The 21,027-nt window shown below is 50.2% G+C and overlaps 1 protein-coding gene across 1 annotated transcript in view; it reads left to right on the forward strand.

Annotated features, from left to right (window-relative positions):
- Nucleotides 1–21,027, forward strand: part of LOC106610542 (receptor-type tyrosine-protein phosphatase delta) — a 205,096-nt gene that overhangs the window by 96,574 nt on the left and 87,495 nt on the right. Inside the window, 5 exon segments of the mRNA XM_082978641.1 lie at nucleotides 1–149; nucleotides 610–719; nucleotides 1,514–1,711; nucleotides 10,295–10,420; nucleotides 11,486–11,633. The exon segment at nucleotides 1–149 is cut by the window's left edge and continues 121 nt beyond it. Coding sequence (XP_082834767.1) covers nucleotides 1–149; nucleotides 610–719; nucleotides 1,514–1,711; nucleotides 10,295–10,420; nucleotides 11,486–11,633 — 731 coding nt within the window.

Below are 21,027 nucleotides of genomic sequence, written 5' to 3' on the forward strand. Positions count from 1 at the left end.
AGGAACAGAGGATCTCACCCCAGAGGACGACATGCCTATTGGACGGAACGTCTTAGAGCTGGGAGACATACGCCAGTCTAACAACTACACCTGTGTTGCCATGTCCACTCTGGGAGTGATAGAGGCCATGGCACAGATCACCGTGAAAGGTCAGTGTGTGTCTGTCTAGAAACGTTTTCACATCAAAAAACACAGAATTTAGAAAACGATGTGTATAGAATTAAGGTAGACATATATCATCATTAGGACATTTTGTATGTGTGATTTCACAAAGTACTTTTATCTTCAGCTGTTCTCAACTGTCTCTCTCTCTCTCTCCCTCCCGCCCCTTTTCTCTCTCTCTCTCTCTCCCTCTATCTCTATCCCTCCTCCCTCCCTCTCACTCTCTTCCTCTCGCTCTCTCTCCCCCCCTCTCTCTCTCTCCCTCTATCTCTATCCCTCCTCCCTCCCTCTCTCTCTTCCTCTCTCTCTCTCTCTCTCTCTCTCTTCCTCTCGCTCGCTCTCTCTTCCTCTCTCTCTCTCTCTCTCGCTCTCTCCTCTCTCTCTGTTTCTCTCTCTCTCTCTCTCTCTCTCTCTCTCTCTCTCTCTCTCTCTCCCCCATCTCTCCAGCCCTGCCCAAGACCCCAGGTAACCCAGTGGTAACAGAGAGAACTGCCACCAGCATCACTCTGACCTGGGACTCAGGTAACCCTGAACCTGTGTCCTACTACATCATCCAGGTAGGAGCTCTATACAGACACCTTACTACTGTTCAACATCTCTTGCTGCCTCTGTCTTTGACCTCTAATTGACACTCCACATGTTTCTCTTCCCCTCCCTCTCCCTCCCCTCCCTCTCTCCCTCCCCTCTCTCTCTCCCTCCCCTCCCTCTCTCCCTCCCCTCTCTCTCTCTCCCTCCCTCCCCTCCCTCTCTCTCTCTTCCTCCCCCTCTCTTTTCCCTCTCCTCACACTCTCTCCCTCCCTCCTCTCCTCCTCTCTCTCCCCTCCCTCTCTCTCGCCCTCCGTCCCCTCCCTCTCTCTCTCCCTCCCTCCTCTCCTTCTCTCTCTCCCCTCCCTCCCTCCCTCCCTCCCTCCCCCTCTCTCTCTGTCTCTCCCTTCTCTCCTACCCTCCCTCCCTCCCCTCCCTCTCTCTCTCTCCCTCAACTCTCTCCCTCCCTACATCTCTCTCCCTCCCTCCCCTCCCTCTCTCTCTCCCTCCCCTCCCTTTCTCTCTCCCTCCTCCCCTCTCTCCCTCTATCCCTCTCTCTCCCCTCCCTCTCTCTCTCTCTCTCTCTCTATCTCTCTCTCTCCCTCCTCTCTCTCTCCCCTCCCTCCCTCCCTCCCTCCCCCTCTCTCTCTGTCTCTCCCTTCTCTCCTCCCCTCCCTCCCTCTCTCTCCCTCCCCTCCCTCTCTCCCTCTCTCTCCATCTCGCTCTCCCTCCCTCCCTCCTCTCTCCTACCCTCCCTCCCTCTCTCTCCCTCCCCTCCCCCTCTCTCTCCAATCTCTCCTACCCCCCCCTCCCTCTCTCTCTCCAGCACCGTCCTAAAGGTTCAGAAGACATCTATAAGGAGATAGACAGTATAACAACTACCCGCTACAGTGTAGGAGGTCTCAGCCCGTACTCTCACTATGACTTCCGGGTGGCGGCGGTCAACACCATCGGTAGAGGTCCAGCCAGCGACTCTGTAGAGGCCAGAACAGCAGAACAGGCTCCGTCGTCACCACCACGACTGGTATTGAAGATGCTGATCAATCAATTCAATCGTTCATTTATTTGTATTCATTAATCAGCTGTCATAACAACAGTAGAACAGGTTAGTAGAACAGTCCTCTCCTTAACCCTCCTGACAGGTTAGTAGAACAGTCCTCTCCTTAACCCCCCTGACAGGTTAGTAGAACAGTCCTCTCCTTAACCCCCCTGACAGGTTAGGAGAACAGTCCTCTCCTTAACCCCCATGACAGGTTAGGAGAACAGTCCTCTCCTTAACCCCCATGACAGGTTAGGAGAACAGTCCTCTCCTTAACCCCCATGACAGGTTAGTAGAACAGTCCTCTCCTTAACCCCCATGACAGGTTAGGAGAACAGTCCTCTCCTTAGCCCCCATGACAGGTTAGGAGAACAGTCCTCTCCTTAACCCCCCTGACAGGTTAGGAGAACAGTCCTCTCCTTAACCCCCCTGACAGGTTAGTAGAACAGTCCTCTCCTTAACCCCCCTGACAGGTTAGGAGAACAGTCCTCTCCTTAACCCCCCTGACAGGTTAGTAGAACAGTCCTCTCCTTAACCCCCCTGACAGGTTAGGAGAACAGTCCTCTCCTTAACCCCCCTGACAGGTTAGGAGAACAGTCCTCTCCTTAACCCTCCTGACAGGTTAGTAGAACAGTCCTCTCCTTAACCCTCCTGACAGGTTAGGAGAACAGTCCTCTCCTTAACCCCCCTGACAGGTTAGGAGAACAGTCCTCTCCTTAACCCCCATGACAGGTTAGGAGAACAGTCCTCTCCTTAGCCCCCATGACAGGTTAGGAGAACAGTCCTCTCCTTAACCCCCCTGACAGGTTAGGAGAACAGTCCTCTCCTTAACCCCCCTGACAGGTTAGTAGAACAGTCCTCTCCTTAACCCCCATGACAGGTTAGGAGAACAGTCCTCTCCTTAACCCCCCTGACAGGTTAGTAGAACAGTCCTCTCCTTAACCCCCCTGACAGGTTAGGAGAACAGTCCTCTCCTTAACCCCCTTGACAGGTTAGGAGAACAGTCCTCTCCTTAACCGCCCTGACAGGTTAGAAGAACAGTCCTCTCCTTAACCCCCCTGACAGGTTAGGAGAACAGGCCTCTCCTTAACCCCCCTGACAGGTTAGGAGAACAGTCCTCTCCTTAACCCCCATGACAGGTTAGTAGAACAGTCCTCTCCTTAACACCCCTGACAGGTTAGTAGAACAGTCCTCTCCTTAACCCTCCTGACAGGTTAGTAGAACAGTCCTCTCCTTAACCCTCCTGACAGGTTAGGAGAACAGCACTCTCCTTAACCCCCATGACAGGTTAGGAGAACAGTCCTCTCCTTAACCCTCCTGACAGGTTAGTAGAACAGTCCTCTCCTTAACCCTCCTGACAGGTTAGGAGAACAGTCCTCTACTTAACCCCTCTGACAGGTTAGTAGAACAGTCCTCTCCTTAACCCTCCTGACAGGTTAGTAGAACAGTCCTCTCCTTAACGCCCCTGACAGGTTAGTAGAACAGTCCTCTCCTTAACCCCTCTGACAGGTTAGTAGAACAGTCCTCTCCTTAACCCCCATGACAGGTTAGGAGAACAGTCCTCTCCTTAACCCCCCTGACAGGTTAGTAGAACAGTCCTCTCCTTAACCCCCATGACAGGTTAGGAAAACAGTCCTCTCCCTAACCCCCATGACAGGTTAGGAGAACAGTCCTCTCCTTAACCCTCCTGACAGGTTAGGAGAACAGTCCTCTCCTTAACCCCCCTGACAGGTTAGTAGAACAGTCCTCTCCTTAACCCCCATGACAGGTTAGGAGAACAGTCCTCTCCTTAACCCCCCTGACAGGTTAGGAGAACAGTCCTCTCCTTAACCCCCTGACAGGTTAGGAGAACAGTCCTCTCCTTAACCCCCCTGACAGGTTAGGAGAACAGTCCTCTCCTTAACCCTCCTGACAGGTTAGTAGAACAGTCCTCTCCTTAACCCTCCTGACAGGTTAGGAGAACAGTCCTCTCCTTAACCCCCCTGACAGGTTAGGAGAACAGTCCTCTCCTTAACCCTCCTGACAGGTTAGTAGAACAGTCCTCTCCTTAACCCTCCTGACAGGTTAGGAGAACAGTCCTCTCCTTAACCCCTCTGACAGGTTAGTAGAACAGTCCTCTCCTTAACCCTCCTGACAGGTTAGTAGAACAGGCCTCTCCTTAACCCCCCTGACAGGTTAGTAGAACAGTCCTCTCCTTAACCCCTCTGACAGGTTAGTAGAACAGTCCTCTCCTTAACCCCCATGACAGGTTAGGAGAACAGTCCTCTCTTTAACCCCCATGACAGGTTAGGAGAACAGTCCTCTCCTTAACCCCCATGACAGGTTAGGAGAACAGTCCTCTCCCTAACCCCCATGACAGGTTAGGAGAACAGTCCTCTCCTTATCCCTCCTGACAGGTTAGGAGAACAGTCCTCTCCTTAACCCCCATGACAGGTTAGTAGAACAGTCCTCTCCTTAACTCCCCTGACAGGTTAGTAGAACAGTCCTCTCCTTAACCCCCATGACAGGTTAGGAGAACAGTCCTCTCCTTAACCGCCCTGACAGGTTAGGAGAACAGTCCTCTCCTTAACCCCCCTGACAGGTTAGTAGAACAGTCCTCTCCTTAACCCCCCTGACAGGTTAGGAGAACAGTCCTCTCCTTAACCCCCCTGACAGTTTAGTAGAACAGTCCTCTCCTTAACCCCCTGACAGGTTAGGAGAACAGTCCTCTCCTTAACCCCCCTGACAGGTTAGGAGAACAGTCCTCTCCTTAACCCCCCTGACAGGTTAGAAGAACAGTCCTCTCCTTAACCCCCCTGACAGGTTAGGAGAACAGTCCTCTCCTTAACCCCCCTGACAGGTTAGGAGAACAGTCCTCTCCTTAACCCCCATGACAGGTTAGTAGAACAGTCCTCTCCTTAACTCCCCTGACAGGTTAGTAGAACAGTCCTCTCCTTAACCCTCCTGACAGGTTAGTAGAACAGTCCTCTCCTTAACCCTCCTGACAGGTTAGGAGAACAGTCCTCTCCTTAACCCCCATGACAGGTTAGGAGAACAGTCCTCTCCTTAACCCCCCTGACAGGTTAGGAGAACAGTCCTCTCCTTAACCCTCCTGACAGGTTAGTAGAACAGTCCTCTCCTTAACCCTCCTGACAGGTTATGAGAACAGTCCTCTCCTTAACCCCTCTGACAGGTTAGTAGAACAGTCCTCTCCTTAACCCTCCTGACAGGTTAGTAGAACAGTCCTCTCCTTAACCCTCCTGACAGGTTAGTAGAACAGTCCTCTCCTTAACCCCTCTGACAGGTTAGTAGAACGGTCCTCTCCTTAACCCCCATGACAGGTTAGGAGAACAGTCCTCTCCTTAACCCCCCTGACAGGTTAGTAGAACAGTCCTCTCCTTAACCCCCATGACAGGTTAGGAGAACAGTCCTCTCCTTAACCCCCATGACAGGTTAGTAGAACAGTCCTCTCCTTAACCCCCCTGACAGGTTAGTAGAACAGTCCTCTCCTTAACCCTCCTGACAGGTTAGGAGAACAGTCCTCTCCTTAACCGCCCTGACAGGTTAGGAGAACAGTCCTCTCCTTAACCCCCCTGACAGGTTAGTAGAACAGTCCTCTCCTTAACCCCCCTGACAGGTTAGGAGAACAGTCCTCTCCTTAACCCCCCTGACAGGTTAGTAGAACAGTCCTCTCCTTAACCCCCATGACAGGTTAGGAGAACAGTCCTCTCCCTAACCCCCATGACAGGTTAGGAGAACAGTCCTCTCCTTAACCCTCCTGACAGGTTAGGAGAACAGTCCTCTCCTTAACCCCCATGACAGGTTAGTAGAACAGTCCTCTCCTTAACCCTCCTGACAGGTTAGGAGAACAGTCCTCTCCTTAACCCCCCTGACAGGTTAGGAGAACAGTCCTCTCCTTAACCCTCCTGACAGGTTAGTAGAACAGTCCTCTCCTTAACCCTCCTGACAGGTTAGGAGAACAGTCCTCTCCTTAACCCCCTTGACAGGTTAGGAGAACAGTCCTCTCCTTAACCCTCCTGACAGGTTAGGAGAACAGTCCTCTCCTTAACCCTCCTGACAGGTTAGTAGAACAGTCCTCTCCTTAACCCTCCTGACAGGTTAGGAGAACAGTCCTCTCCTTAACCCTCCTGACAGGTTAGGAGAACAGTCCTCTCCTTAACCCCCCTGACAGGTTAGGAGAACAGTCCTCTCCTTAACCCTCCTGACAGGTTAGTAGAACAGTCCTCTCCTTAACCCTCCTGACAGGTTAGGAGAACAGTCCTCTCCTTAACCCCCATGACAGGTTAGTAGAACAGTCCTCTCCTTAACTCCCCTGACAGGTTAGTAGAACAGTCCTCTCCTTAACCCTCCTGACAGGTTAGTAGAACAGTCCTCTCCTTAACCCTCCTGACAGGTTAGGAGAACAGTCCTCTCCTTAACCCCCATGACAGGTTAGGAGAACAGTCCTCTCCTTAACCCCCCTGACAGGTTAGGAGAACAGTCCTCTCCTTAACCCTCCTGACAGGTTAGTAGAACAGTCCTCTCCTTAACCCTCCTGACAGGTTATGAGAACAGTGCTCTCCTTAACCCCTCTGACAGGTTAGTAGAACAGTCCTCTCCTTAACCCTCCTGACAGGTTAGTAGAACAGTCCTCTCCTTAACCCTCCTGACAGGTTAGTAGAACAGTCCTCTCCTTAACCCCTCTGACAGGTTAGTAGAACGGTCCTCTCCTTAACCCCCATGACAGGTTAGGAGAACAGTCCTCTCCTTAACCCCCCTGACAGGTTAGTAGAACAGTCCTCTCCTTAACCCCCCTGACAGGTTAGTAGAACAGTCCTCTCCTTAACCCCCATGACAGGTTAGGAGAACAGTCCTCTCCCTAACCCCCATGACAGGTTAGGAGAACAGTCCTCTCCTTAACCCTCCTGACAGGTTAGGAGAACAGTCCTCTCCTTAACCCCCATGACAGGTTAGTAGAACAGTCCTCTCCTTAACCCCCCTGACAGGTTAGTAGAACAGTCCTCTCCTTAACCCCCATGACAGGTTAGGAGAACAGTCCTCTCGTTAAACCCCCTGACAGGTTAGGAGAACAGTCCTTTCCTTAACCCCCCTGACAGGTTAGGAGAACAGTCCTCTCCTTAACCCTCCTGACAGGTTAGTAGAACAGTCCTCTCCTTAACCCTCCTGACAGGTTAGGAGAACAGTCCTCTCCTTAACCCCCCTGACAGGTTAGGAGAACAGTCCTCTCCTTAACCCTCCTGACAGGTTAGTAGAACAGTCCTCTCCTTAACCCTCCTGACAGGTTAGGAGAACAGTCCTCTCCTTAACCCCCTTGACAGGTTAGGAGAACAGTCCTCTCCTTAACCCTCCTGACAGGTTAGGAGAACAGTCCTCTCCTTAACCCTCCTGACAGGTTAGTAGAACAGTCCTCTCCTTAACCCTCCTGACAGGTTAGGAGAACAGTCCTCTCCTTAACCCTCCTGACAGGTTAGGAGAACAGTCCTCTCCTTAACCCCCCTGACAGGTTAGGAGAACAGTCCTCTCCTTAACCCTCCTGACAGGTTAGTAGAACAGTCCTCTCCTTAACCCTCCTGACAGGTTAGGAGAACAGTCCTCTCCTTAACCCCTCTGACAGGTTAGTAGAACAGTCCTCTCCTTAACCCCTCTGACAGGTTAGTAGAACAGTCCTCTCCTTAACCCTCCTGACAGGTTAGTAGAACAGTCCTCTCCTTAACCCCTCTGACAGGTTCGTAGAACAGTCCTCTCCTTAACCCCCCTGACAGGTTAGTAGAACAGTCCTCTCCTTAACCCCCCTGACAGGTTAGGAGAACAGTCCTCTCCTTAACCCCCCTGACAGGTTAGTAGAACAGTCCTCTCCTTAACCCCCTGACAGGTTAGGAGAACAGTCCTCTCCTTAACCCCCCTGACAGGTTAGGAGAACAGTCCTCTCCTTAACCCCCCTGACAGGTTAGAAGAACAGTCCTCTCCTTAACCCCCCTGACAGGTTAGGAGAACAGTCCTCTCCTTAACCCCCCTGACAGGTTAGGAGAACAGTCCTCTCCTTAACCCCCATGACAGGTTAGTAGAACAGTCCTCTCCTTAACTCCCCTGACAGGTTAGTAGAACAGTCCTCTCCTTAACCCTCCTGACAGGTTAGTAGAACAGTCCTCTCCTTAACCCTCCTGACAGGTTAGGAGAACAGTCCTCTCCTTAACCCCCATGACAGGTTAGGAGAACAGTCCTCTCCCTAACCCCCCTGACAGGTTAGGAGAACAGTCCTCTCCTTAACCCACCTGACAGGTTAGTAGAACAGTCCTCTCCTTAACCCTCCTGACAGGTTATGAGAACAGTCCTCTCCTTAACCCCTCTGACAGGTTAGTAGAACAGTCCTCTCCTTAACCCCCATGACAGGTTAGGAGAACAGTCCTCTCCTTAACCCCCCTGACAGGTTAGTAGAACAGTCCTCTCCTTAACCCCCATGACAGGTTAGGAGAACAGTCCTCTCGTTAACCCCCCTGACAGGTTAGGAGAACAGTCCTTTCCTTAACCCCCCTGACAGGTTAGGAGAACAGTCCTCTCCTTAACCCCCCTGACAGGTTAGGAGAACAGTCCTCTCCTTAACCCTCCTGACAGGTTAGTAGAACAGTCCTCTCCTTAACCCTCCTGACAGGTTAGGAGAACAGTCCTCTCCTTAACCCCCCTGACAGGTTAGGAGAACAGTCCTCTCCTTAACCCTCCTGACAGTTTAGTAGAACAGTCCTCTCCTTAACCCTCCTGACAGGTTAGGAGAACAGTCCTCTCCTTAACCCCCTTGACAGGTTAGGAGAACAGTCCTCTCCTTAACCCTCCTGACAGCTTAGGAGAACAGTCCTCTCCTTAACCCTCCTGACAGGTTAGTAGAACAGTCCTCTCCTTAACCCTCCTGACAGGTTAGTAGAACAGTCCTCTCCTTAACCCCTCTGACAGGTTAGTAGAACAGTCCTCTCCTTAACCCCCATGACAGGTTAGGAGAACAGTCCTCTCCTTAACCCCCCTGACAGGTTAGTAGAACAGTCCTCTCCTTAACCCCCATGACAGGTTAGGAGAACAGTCCTCTCGTTAACCCCCCTGACAGGTTAGGAGAACAGTCCTTTCCTTAACCCCCCTGACAGGTTAGGAGAACAGTCCTCTCCTTAACCCCCCTGACAGGTTAGGAGAACAGTCCTCTCCTTAACCCTCCTGACAGGTTAGTAGAACAGTCCTCTCCTTAACCCTCCTGACAGGTTAGGAGAACAGTCCTCTCCTTAACCCCCCTGACAGGTTAGGAGAACAGTCCTCTCCTTAACCCTCCTGACAGGTTAGTAGAACAGTCCTCTCCTTAACCCTCCTGACAGGTTAGGAGAACAGTCCTCTCCTTAACCCCCTTGACAGGTTAGGAGAACAGTCCTCTCCTTAACCCTCCTGACAGCTTAGGAGAACAGTCCTCTCCTTAACCCTCCTGACAGGTTAGTAGAACAGTCCTCTCCTTAACCCTCCTGACAGGTTAGGAGAACAGTCCTCTCCTTAACCCTCCTGACAGGTTAGGAGAACAGTCCTCTCCTTAACCCCCCTGACAGGTTAGGAGAACAGTCCTCTCCTTAACCCTCCTGACAGGTTAGTAGAACAGTCCTCTCCTTAACCCTCCTGACAGGTTAGGAGAACAGTCCTCTCCTTAACCCCTCTGACAGGTTAGTAGAACAGTCCTCTCCTTAACCCCTCTGACAGGTTAGTAGAACAGTCCTCTCCTTAACCCTCCTGACAGGTTAGTAGAACAGTCCTCTCCTTAACCCCTCTGACAGGTTAGTAGAACAGTCCTCTCCTTAACCCCCCTGACAGGTTAGTAGAACAGTCCTCTCCCTAACCCCCCTGACAGGTTAGGAGAACAGTCCTCTCCTTTACCCTCCTGACAGGTTAGGAGAACAGTCCTCTCCTTTACCCTCCTGACAGGTTAGTAGAACAGTCCTCTCCCTAACCCCCCTGACAGGTTAGGAGAACAGTCCTCTCCTTTACCCTCCTGACAGGTTAGGAGAACAGTCCTCTCCTTAACCCTCCTGACAGGTTAGGACACGTTTTTTCCATTTCATACTGTGTCTGCTATCTTCACGTTTTACTTTTCTATCAGCATCAGGCTTCGGAGCTGCAGTTTTCCTTCCCCTTCAACACTTTAGATAAATAGTGTTGTCCCTGTCCTTTTTTTTAATGTCAGGGTTATTTTGGGGAACATTCCAGCACTGCGAAGGATGTTGTAGAATATATCTGCCCAGGAAAGTGTGCTGAGATGTTACAGGTGTGATTTGGTTTGAGTTCAAGTCTTGAGGTCGTATGCCGTGTGTTTTGCAGGTGAATCTTTTTAAATAAAGTTTGATTTGACTTGGTGCGTTTCCAGGTGAGAGGTCATATGCTCTCTAACGATTCTCGAAAACACACACACACACACACACACACACACACACACACACACACACACACACACACACAGAGAGAGACAACCTAAGCAGAACAGTGATAATAGAGTTGAATAATCTAGCGATCACTGTGGAATCCTGTGTTGCTTGTTTGTCATTGGTCCAGGTCAGAGGTCGTATGCTGAGTACCACCACAGCTATAATACACTGGGATGGACCTGAGGAGGCTAACGGGCAGGTGGTGGGATACAGAGTCTACTATACAGACGACAACACACTGCAAGTCAACCAGGTAAGTGATGTGTGTGTGTGTGTGTGTGTGGGGTCTGTGTGTGTGTGTGTGTGTGTGTGTGTGTGTGGGGGGGGGGTCTGTGTGTGTGTGTGTGTGTGTGTGTGTGTGTGTGTGTGTGTGTGTGTGTGTGGTGTGTGTGTGTGTGTGTGTGTGTGTGTGTGTGGGGTCTGTGTGTGTGTGTGTGTGTGTGTGTGTGTGGGGGGGGGGGGGGGTCTGTGTGTGTGTGTGTGTGTGTGTGTGTGTGTGTGTGTGTGTATCCATATCTATGTTATTTACCCCTTCCTCTCCTCTATCTATGTCTCTCTCCACCCTCCTCCTCTCTCTCCACCCTCCTCCTCTCTCTCTCTCCACCCTCCTCCTCTCTCTCTCTCTCCACCCTCCTCCTCTCTCTCTCCACCCTCCTCCTCTCTCTCTCCACCCTCCTCCTCTCTCTCTCCACCCTCCTCCTCTCTCTCTCCACCCTCCTCCTCTCTCTCTCCACCCTCCTCCTCTCTCTGTGTCCACCCTCCTCCTCCTCTCTCTCTCCACCCTCCTCCTCTCTCTCTCTCCACCCTCCTCCTCTCTCTCTCCCCCCTCCTCCTCTCTCTCTCTCCACCCTCCTCCTCTCTCTCTCTCCACCCTCCTCCTCTCTCTGTGTCCACCCTCCTCCTCTCTCTCCACCCTCCTCCTCTCTCTGTGTCCACCCTCCTCCTCTCTCTCTCCACCCTCCTCCTCTCTCTGTGTCCACCCTCCTCCTCTCTGTCCACCCTCCTCCTCTCTGTCCACCCTCCTCCTCTCTGTCCACCCTCCTCCTCTCTGTCCACCCTCCACCTCTCTCTCTCCACCCTCCTCCTCTCTCTCTCCACCCTCCTCCTCTCTCTGTGTCCACCCTCCTCCGCTCTCTCCACCCACCTCCTCTCTCTGTGTCCACCCTCCTCCTCTCTCTCTCCACCCTCCTCCTCCTCTGTGTCCACCCTCCTCCTCTCTCTCCACCCTCCTCCTCTCTCTCTCCACCCTCCTCCTCTCTCTGTGTCCACCCTCCTCCTCTCTGTCCACCCTCCTCCTCCTCTCCCCCCCACCCCCCAGTGGGAGAAGCTGATGGTTCGTGGTGTGAACTTCATCACCATCCAGAGTCTGACCCCTAATAAGACCTATTACATCAGAGTCCTGGCCTTTACCTCTGTAGGAGACGGACCTCTCTCCCAGGACCTGCAGATCATAGCCAAGACTGGAGGTACGGGGGGTAGGGTGGGGAGAGGTTGGTGGGTAGGGAGGGATGGGTCTCTCCCTGGACCTGCAGATCATAGCCAAGACTGGAGGTACGGGGGGTAGGGTGGGGAGAGGTTGGTGGGTAGGGAGGGATGGGTCTCTCCCAGGACCTGCAGATCATAGCCAAGACTGGAGGTACAGGGAGGGCCTGGTGTGTGTCGGGAGGGGGGCCCGGTGTGTGTGTGTGTGTGTGTGTGTGTGTGTGTGTGTGTGTGTGTGTGTGTGTGTGTGTGTGTGTGTGTGTGTGTGATGCAGTCCAGCTAAGTAAGAGTTAGTAGTCTGTTATATGGCTGGCAGCTGGTTCACTGTGTGTCTCCTGTGGGTCTTCCACTGCAGTTGGTTCCTGACATACTGTAGTCCTTCACTCTACAGGGTTCCTGACATACTGTAGTCCTTCACTCTACAGGGTTCCTGACATACTGTAGTCCTTCACTCTACAGGGTTCCTGACATACTGTAGTCCTTCACTCTACAGGGTTCCTGACATACTGTAGTCCTTCACTCTACAGGGTTCCTGACATACTGTAGTCCTTCACTCTACAGGGTTCCTGACATACTGTAGTCCTTCACTCTACAGGGTTCCTGACATACTGTAGTCCTTCACTCTACAGGGTTCCTGACATACTGTAGTCCTTCACTCTACAGGGTTCCTGACATACTGTAGTCCTTCACTCTACAGGGTTCCTGACATACTGTAGTCCTTCACTCTACAGGGTTCCTGACATACTGTAGTCCTTCACTCTACAGGGTTCCTGACATACTGTAGTCCTTCACTCTACAGGGTTCCTGACATACTGTAGTCCTTCACTCTACAGGGTTCCTGACATACTGTAGTCCTTCACTCTACAGGGTTCCTGACATACTGTAGTCCTTCACTCTACAGGGTTCCTGACATACTGTAGTCCTTCACTCTACAGGGTTCCTGACCTACTGTAGTCCTTCACTCTACAGGGTTCCTGACATACTGTAGTCCTTCACTCTACAGGGTTCCTGACATACTGTAGTCCTTCACTCTACAGGGTTCCTGACATACTGTAGTCCTTCACTCTACAGGGTTCCTGACATACTGTAGTCCTTCACTCTACAGGGTTCCTGACCTACTGTAGTCCTTCACTCTACAGGGTTCCTGACATACTGTAGTCCTTCACTCTACAGGGTTCCTGACATACTGTAGTCCTTCACTCTACAGGGTTCCTGACATACTGTAGTCCTTCACTCTACAGGGTTCCTGACATACTGTAGTCCTTCACTCTACAGGGTTCCTGACATACTGTAGTCCTTCACTCTACAGGGTTCCTGACATACTGTAGTCCTTCACTCTACAGGGTTCCTGACATACTGTAGTCCTTCACTCTACAGGGTTCCTGACATACTGTAGTCCTTCACTCTACAGGGTTCCTGACATACTGTAGTCCTTCACTCTACAGGGTTCCTGACATACTGTAGTCCTTCACTCTACAGGGTTCCTGACATACTGTAGTCCTTCACTCTACAGGGTTCCTGACATACTGTAGTCCTTCACTCTACAGGGTTCCTGACATACTGTAGTCCTTCACTCTACAGGGTTCCTGACATACTGTAGTCCTTCACTCTACAGGGTTCCTGACCTACTGTAGTCCTTCACTCTACAGGGTTCCTGACATACTGTAGTCCTTCACTCTACAGGGTTCCTGACATACTGTAGTCCTTCACTCTACAGGGTTCCTGACATACTGTAGTCCTTCACTCTACAGGGTTCCTGACATACTGTAGTCCTTCACTCTACAGGGTTCCTGACATAGTCCTTCACTCTACAGGGTTCCTGACATACTGTAGTCCTTCACTCTACAGGGTTCCTGACATACTGTAGTCCTTCACTCTACAGGGTTCCTGACATACTGTAGTCCTTCACTCTACAGGGTTCCTGACATACTGTAGTCCTTCACTCTACAGGGTTCCTGACCTACTGTAGTCCTTCACTCTACAGGGTTCCTGACATACTGTAGTCCTTCACTCTACAGGGTTCCTGACATACTGTAGTCCTTCACTCTACAGGGTTCCTGACATAGTCCTTCACTCTACAGGGTTTCTGACATAGTCCTTCACTCTACAGGGTTCCTGACATACTGTAGTCCTTCACTCTACAGGGTTCCTGACATACTGTAGTCCTTCACTCTACAGGGTTCCTGACATACTGTAGTCCTTCACTCTACAGGGTTCCTGACCTACTGTAGTCCCTCACTCTACAGGGTTCCTGACATACTGTAGTCCTTCACTCTACAGGGTTCCTGACATAGTCCTTCACTCTACAGGGTTCCTGACATACTGTAGTCCTTCACTCTACAGGGTTCCTGACATAGTCCTTCACTCTACAGGGTTCCTGACATAGTCCTTCACTCTACAGGGTTCCTGACATACTGTAGTCCTTCACTCTACAGGGTTCCTGACATAGTCCTTCACTCTACAGGGTTCCTGACACACTGTAGTCCTTCACTCTACAGGGTTTCTGACATAGTCCTTCACTCTACAGGGTTCCTGACATAGTCCTTCACTCTACAGGGTTCCTGACACACTGTAGTCCTTCACTCTACAGGGTTTCTGACATAGTCCTTCACTCTACAGGGTTCCTGACATAGTCCTTCACTCTACAGGGTTCCTGACATACTGTAGTCCTTCACTCTACAGGGTTCCTGACATACTGTAGTCCTTCACTCTACAGGGTTCCTGACATAGTCCTTCACTCTACAGGGTTCCTGACATAGTCCTTCACTCTACAGGGTTCCTGACATACTGTAGTCCTTCACTCTACAGGGTTCCTGACATACTGTAGTCCTTCACTCTACAGGGTTCCTGACATAGTCCTTCACTCTACAGGGTTCCTGACATAGTCCTTCACTCTACAGGGTTCCTGACATACTGTAGTCCTTCACTCTACAGGGTTCCTGACATACTGTAGTCCTTCACTCTACAGGGTTCCTGACCTACTGTAGTCCTTCACTCTACAGGGTTTCTGACATAGTCCTTCACTCTACAGGGTTCCTGACATACTGTAGTCCTTCACTCTACAGGGTTCCTGACATACTGTAGTCCTTCACTCTACAGGGTTTCTGACATAGTCCTTCACTCTACAGGGTTCCTGACATACTGTAGTCCTTCACTCTACAGGGTTTCTGACATAGTCCTTCACTCTACAGGGTTCCTGACATAGTCCTTCACTCTACAGGGTTCCTGACATAGTCCTTCACTCTACAGGGTTCCTGACATACTGTAGTCCTTCACTCTACAGGGTTTCTGACATAGTCCTTCACTCTACAGGGTTCCTGACCTACTGTAGTCCTTCACTCTACAGGGTTTCTGACATAGTCCTTCACTCTACAGGGTTCCTGACATACTGTAGTCCTTCACTCTACAGGGTTCCTGACATACTGTAGTCCTTCACTCTACAGGGTTCCTGACATACTGTAGTCCTTCACTCTACAGGGTTCCTGACATACTGTAGTCCTTCACTCTACAGGGTTCCTGACATACTGTAGTCCTTCACTCTACAGGGTTCCTGACATAGTCCTTCACTCTACAGGGTTCCTGACATAGTCCTTCACTCTACAGGGTTCCTGACATACTGTAGTCCTTCACTCTACAGGGTTCCTGACATACTGTAGTCCTTCACTCTACAGGGTTCCTGACATAGTCCTTCACTCTACAGGGTTCCTGACATAGTCCTTCACTCTACAGGGTTCCTGACATACTGTAGTCCTTCACTCTACAGGGTTCCTGACATACTGTAGTCCTTCACTCTACAGGGTTCCTGACCTACTGTAGTCCTTCACTCTACAGGGTTTCTGACATAGTCCTTCACTCTACAGGGTTCCTGACATACTGTAGTCCTTCACTCTACAGGGTTCCTGACATACTGTAGTCCTTCACTCTACAGGGTTTCTGACATAGTCCTTCACTCTACAGGGTTCCTGACATACTGTAGTCCTTCACTCTACAGGGTTTCTGACATAGTCCTTCACTCTACAGGGTTCCTGACATAGTCCTTCACTCTACAGGGTTCCTGACATAGTCCTTCACTCTACAGGGTTCCTGACATACTGTAGTCCTTCACTCTACAGGGTTTCTGACATAGTCCTTCACTCTACAGGGTTCCTGACCTACTGTAGTCCTTCACTCTACAGGGTTTCTGACATAGTCCTTCACTCTACAGGGTTCCTGACATACTGTAGTCCTTCACTCTACAGGGTTCCTGACATACTGTAGTCCTTCACTCTACAGGGTTCCTGACATACTGTAGTCCTTCACTCTACAGGGTTCCTGACATACTGTAGTCCTTCACTCTACAGGGTTCCTGACATACTGTAGTCCTTCACTCTACAGGGTTCCTGACCTACTGTAGTCCTTCACTCTACAGGGTTCCTGACATACTGTAGTCCTTCACTCTACAGGGTTCCTGACATACTGTAGTCCTTCACTCTACAGGGTTCCTGACATACTGTAGTCCTTCACTCTACAGGGTTCCTGACATACTGTAGTCCTTCACTCTACAGGGTTCCTGACCTACTGTAGTCCTTCACTCTACAGGGTTCCTGACATACTGTAGTCCTTCACTCTACAGGGTTTCTGACATAGTCCTTCACTCTACAGGGTTCCTGACATAGTCCTTCACTCTACAGGGTTCCTGACATACTGTAGTCCTTCACTCTACAGGGTTCCTGACATACTGTAGTCCTTCACTCTACAGGGTTCCTGACATAGTCCTTCACTCTACAGGGTTCCTGACATAGTCCTTCACTCTACAGGGTTCCTGACATACTGTAGTCCTTCACTCTACAGGGTTCCTGACATACTGTAGTCCTTCACTCTACAGGGTTCCTGACATAGTCCTTCACTCTACAGGGTTCCTGACATAGTCCTTCACTCTACAGGGTTCCTGACATACTGTAGTCCTTCACTCTACAGGGTTCCTGACATACTGTAGTCCTTCACTCTACAGGGTTCCTGACCTACTGTAGTCCTTCACTCTACAGGGTTTCTGACATAGTCCTTCACTCTACAGGGTTCCTGACATACTGTAGTCCTTCACTCTACAGGGTTCCTGACATACTGTAGTCCTTCACTCTACAGGGTTTCTGACATAGTCCTTCACTCTACAGGGTTCCTGACATACTGTAGTCCTTCACTCTACAGGGTTTCTGACATAGTCCTTCACTCTACAGGGTTCCTGACATAGTCCTTCACTCTACAGGGTTCCTGACATAGTCCTTCACTCTACAGGGTTCCTGACATACTGTAGTCCTTCACTCTACAGGGTTTCTGACATAGTCCTTCACTCTACAGGGTTCCTGACCTACTGTAGTCCTTCACTCTACAGGGTTTCTGACATAGTCCTTCACTCTACAGGGTTCCTGACATACTGTAGTCCTTCACTCTACAGGGTTCCTGACATACTGTAGTCCTTCACTCTACAGGGTTCCTGACATACTGTAGTCCTTCACTCTACAGGGTTCCTGACATACTGTAGTCCTTCACTCTACAGGGTTCCTGACATACTGTAGTCCTTCACTCTACAGGGTTCCTGACATAGTCCTTCACTCTACAGGGTTCCTGACATAGTCCTTCACTCTACAGGGTTCCTGACATACTGTAGTCCTTCACTCTACAGGGTTCCTGACATACTGTAGTCCTTCACTCTACAGGGTTCCTGACATAGTCCTTCACTCTACAGGGTTCCTGACATAGTCCTTCACTCTACAGGGTTCCTGACATACTGTAGTCCTTCACTCTACAGGGTTCCTGACATACTGTAGTCCTTCACTCTACAGGGTTCCTGACCTACTGTAGTCCTTCACTCTACAGGGTTTCTGACATAGTCCTTCACTCTACAGGGTTCCTGACATACTGTAGTCCTTCACTCTACAGGGTTCCTGACATACTGTAGTCCTTCACTCTACAGGGTTTCTGACATAGTCCTTCACTCTACAGGGTTCCTGACATACTGTAGTCCTTCACTCTACAGGGTTTCTGACATAGTCCTTCACTCTACAGGGTTCCTGACATAGTCCTTCACTCTACAGGGTTCCTGACATAGTCCTTCACTCTACAGGGTTCCTGACATACTGTAGTCCTTCACTCTACAGGGTTTCTGACATAGTCCTTCACTCTACAGGGTTCCTGACCTACTGTAGTCCTTCACTCTACAGGGTTTCTGACATAGTCCTTCACTCTACAGGGTTCCTGACATACTGTAGTCCTTCACTCTACAGGGTTCCTGACATACTGTAGTCCTTCACTCTACAGGGTTCCTGACATACTGTAGTCCTTCACTCTACAGGGTTCCTGACATACTGTAGTCCTTCACTCTACAGGGTTCCTGACATACTGTAGTCCTTCACTCTACAGGGTTCCTGACATACTGTAGTCCTTCACTCTACAGGGTTCCTGACATACTGTAGTCCTTCACTCTACAGGGTTCCTGACATACTGTAGTCCTTCACTCTACAGGGTTCCTGACATACTGTAGTCCTTCACTCTACAGGGTTCCTGACATACTGTAGTCCTTCACTCTACAGGGTTCCTGACCTACTGTAGTCCTTCACTCTACAGGGTTCCTGACATACTGTAGTCCTTCACTCTACAGGGTTCCTGACATACTGTAGTCCTTCACTCTACAGGGTTCCTGACATACTGTAGTCCTTCACTCTACAGGGTTCCTGACATACTGTAGTCCTTCACTCTACAGGGTTCCTGACCTACTGTAGTCCTTCACTCTACAGGGTTCCTGACATACTGTAGTCCTTCACTCTACAGGGTTCCTGACATACTGTAGTCCTTCACTCTACAGGGTTCCTGACATACTGTAGTCCTTCACTCTACAGGGTTCCTGACATACTGTAGTCCTTCACTCTACAGGGTTCCTGACATACTGTAGTCCTTCACTCTACAGGGTTCCTGACATAGTCCTTCACTCTACAGGGTTCCTGACATAGTCCTTCACTCTACAGGGTTCCTGACACACTGTAGTCCTTCACTCTACAGGGTTTCTGACATAGTCCTTCACTCTACAGGGTTCCTGACATAGTCCTTCACTCTACAGGGTTCCTGACACACTGTAGTCCTTCACTCTACAGGGTTTCTGACATAGTCCTTCACTCTACAGGGTTCCTGACATACTGTAGTCCTTCACTCTACAGGGTTCCTGACATACTGTAGTCCTTCACTCTACAGGGTTCCTGACATACTGTAGTCCTTCACTCTACAGGGTTCCTGACCTACTGTAGTCCTTCACTCTACAGGGTTCCTGACATACTGTAGTCCTTCACTCTACAGGGTTCCTGACATACTGTAGTCCTTCACTCTACAGGGTTCCTGACATACTGTAGTCCTTCACTCTACAGGGTTCCTGACATACTGTAGTCCTTCACTCTACAGGGTTCCTGACATAGTCCTTCACTCTACAGGGTTCCTGACATACTGTAGTCCTTCACTCTACAGGGTTCCTGACATACTGTAGTCCTTCACTCTACAGGGTTCCTGACATACTGTAGTCCTTCACTCTACAGGGTTCCTGACATACTGTAGTCCTTCACTCTACAGGGTTCCTGACCTACTGTAGTCCTTCACTCTACAGGGTTCCTGACATACTGTAGTCCTTCACTCTACAGGGTTCCTGACATACTGTAGTCCTTCACTCTACAGGGTTCCTGACATAGTCCTTCACTCTACAGGGTTTCTGACATAGTCCTTCACTCTACAGGGTTCCTGACATACTGTAGTCCTTCACTCTACAGGGTTCCTGACATACTGTAGTCCTTCACTCTACAGGGTTCCTGACATACTGTAGTCCTTCACTCTACAGGGTTCCTGACCTACTGTAGTCCCTCACTCTACAGGGTTCCTGACATACTGTAGTCCTTCACTCTACAGGGTTCCTGACATAGTCCTTCACTCTACAGGGTTCCTGACATACTGTAGTCCTTCACTCTACAGGGTTCCTGACATAGTCCTTCACTCTACAGGGTTCCTGACATAGTCCTTCACTCTACAGGGTTCCTGACATACTGTAGTCCTTCACTCTACAGGGTTCCTGACATAGTCCTTCACTCTACAGGGTTCCTGACACACTGTAGTCCTTCACTCTACAGGGTTTCTGACATAGTCCTTCACTCTACAGGGTTCCTGACATAGTCCTTCACTCTACAGGGTTCCTGACACACTGTAGTCCTTCACTCTACAGGGTTTCTGACATAGTCCTTCACTCTACAGGGTTCCTGACATAGTCCTTCACTCTACAGGGTTCCTGACATACTGTAGTCCTTCACTCTACAGGGTTCCTGACATACTGTAGTCCTTCACTCTACAGGGTTCCTGACATAGTCCTTCACTCTACAGGGTTCCTGACATAGTCCTTCACTCTACAGGGTTCCTGACATACTGTAGTCCTTCACTCTACAGGGTTCCTGACATACTGTAGTCCTTCACTCTACAGGGTTCCTGACATAGTCCTTCACTCTACAGGGTTCCTGACATAGTCCTTCACTCTACAGGGTTCCTGACATACTGTAGTCCTTCACTCTACAGGGTTCCTGACATACTGTAGTCCTTCACTCTACAGGGTTCCTGACCTACTGTAGTCCTTCACTCTACAGGGTTTCTGACATAGTCCTTCACTCTACAGGGTTCCTGACATACTGTAGTCCTTCACTCTACAGGGTTCCTGACATACTGTAGTCCTTCACTCTACAGGGTTTCTGACATAGTCCTTCACTCTACAGGGTTCCTGACATAGTCCTTCACTCTACAGGGTTCCTGACATACTGTAGTCCTTCACTCTACAGGGTTCCTGACATACTGTAGTCCTTCACTCTACAGGGTTCCTGACATAGTCCTTCACTCTACAGGGTTCCTGACATACTGTAGTCCTTCACTGTACGGGGTTTCTGACATAGTACTTCACTCTACAGGGTTTATGACATAGTCCTTCACTCTACAGGGTTCCTGACATACTGTAGTCCTTCACTCTACAGGGTTCCTGACATAGTCCTTCACTCTACAGGGTTCCTGACATAGTCCTTCACTCGACAGGGTTCCTGACATAGTCCTTCACTCTACAGGGTTCCTGACATACTGTAGTCCTTCACTCTACAGGGTTCCTGACATACTGTAGTCCTTCACTCTACAGGGTTCCTGACATAGTCCTTCACTCTACAGGGTTCCTGACATAGTCCTTCACTCTACAGGGTTCCTGACATACTGTAGTCCTTCACTCTACAGGGTTCCTGACATACTGTAGTCCTTCACTCTACAGGGTTCCTGACATACTGTAGTCCTTCACTCTACAGGGTTCCTGACATACTGTAGTCCTTCACTCTACAGGGTTCCTGA

Source organism: Salmo salar, chromosome 08, assembly GCF_965601325.2.
Source record: "Salmo salar chromosome 08, fSalSal1, whole genome shotgun sequence".
Classification (NCBI taxonomy): Eukaryota; Metazoa; Chordata; class Actinopteri; order Salmoniformes; family Salmonidae; genus Salmo; species Salmo salar.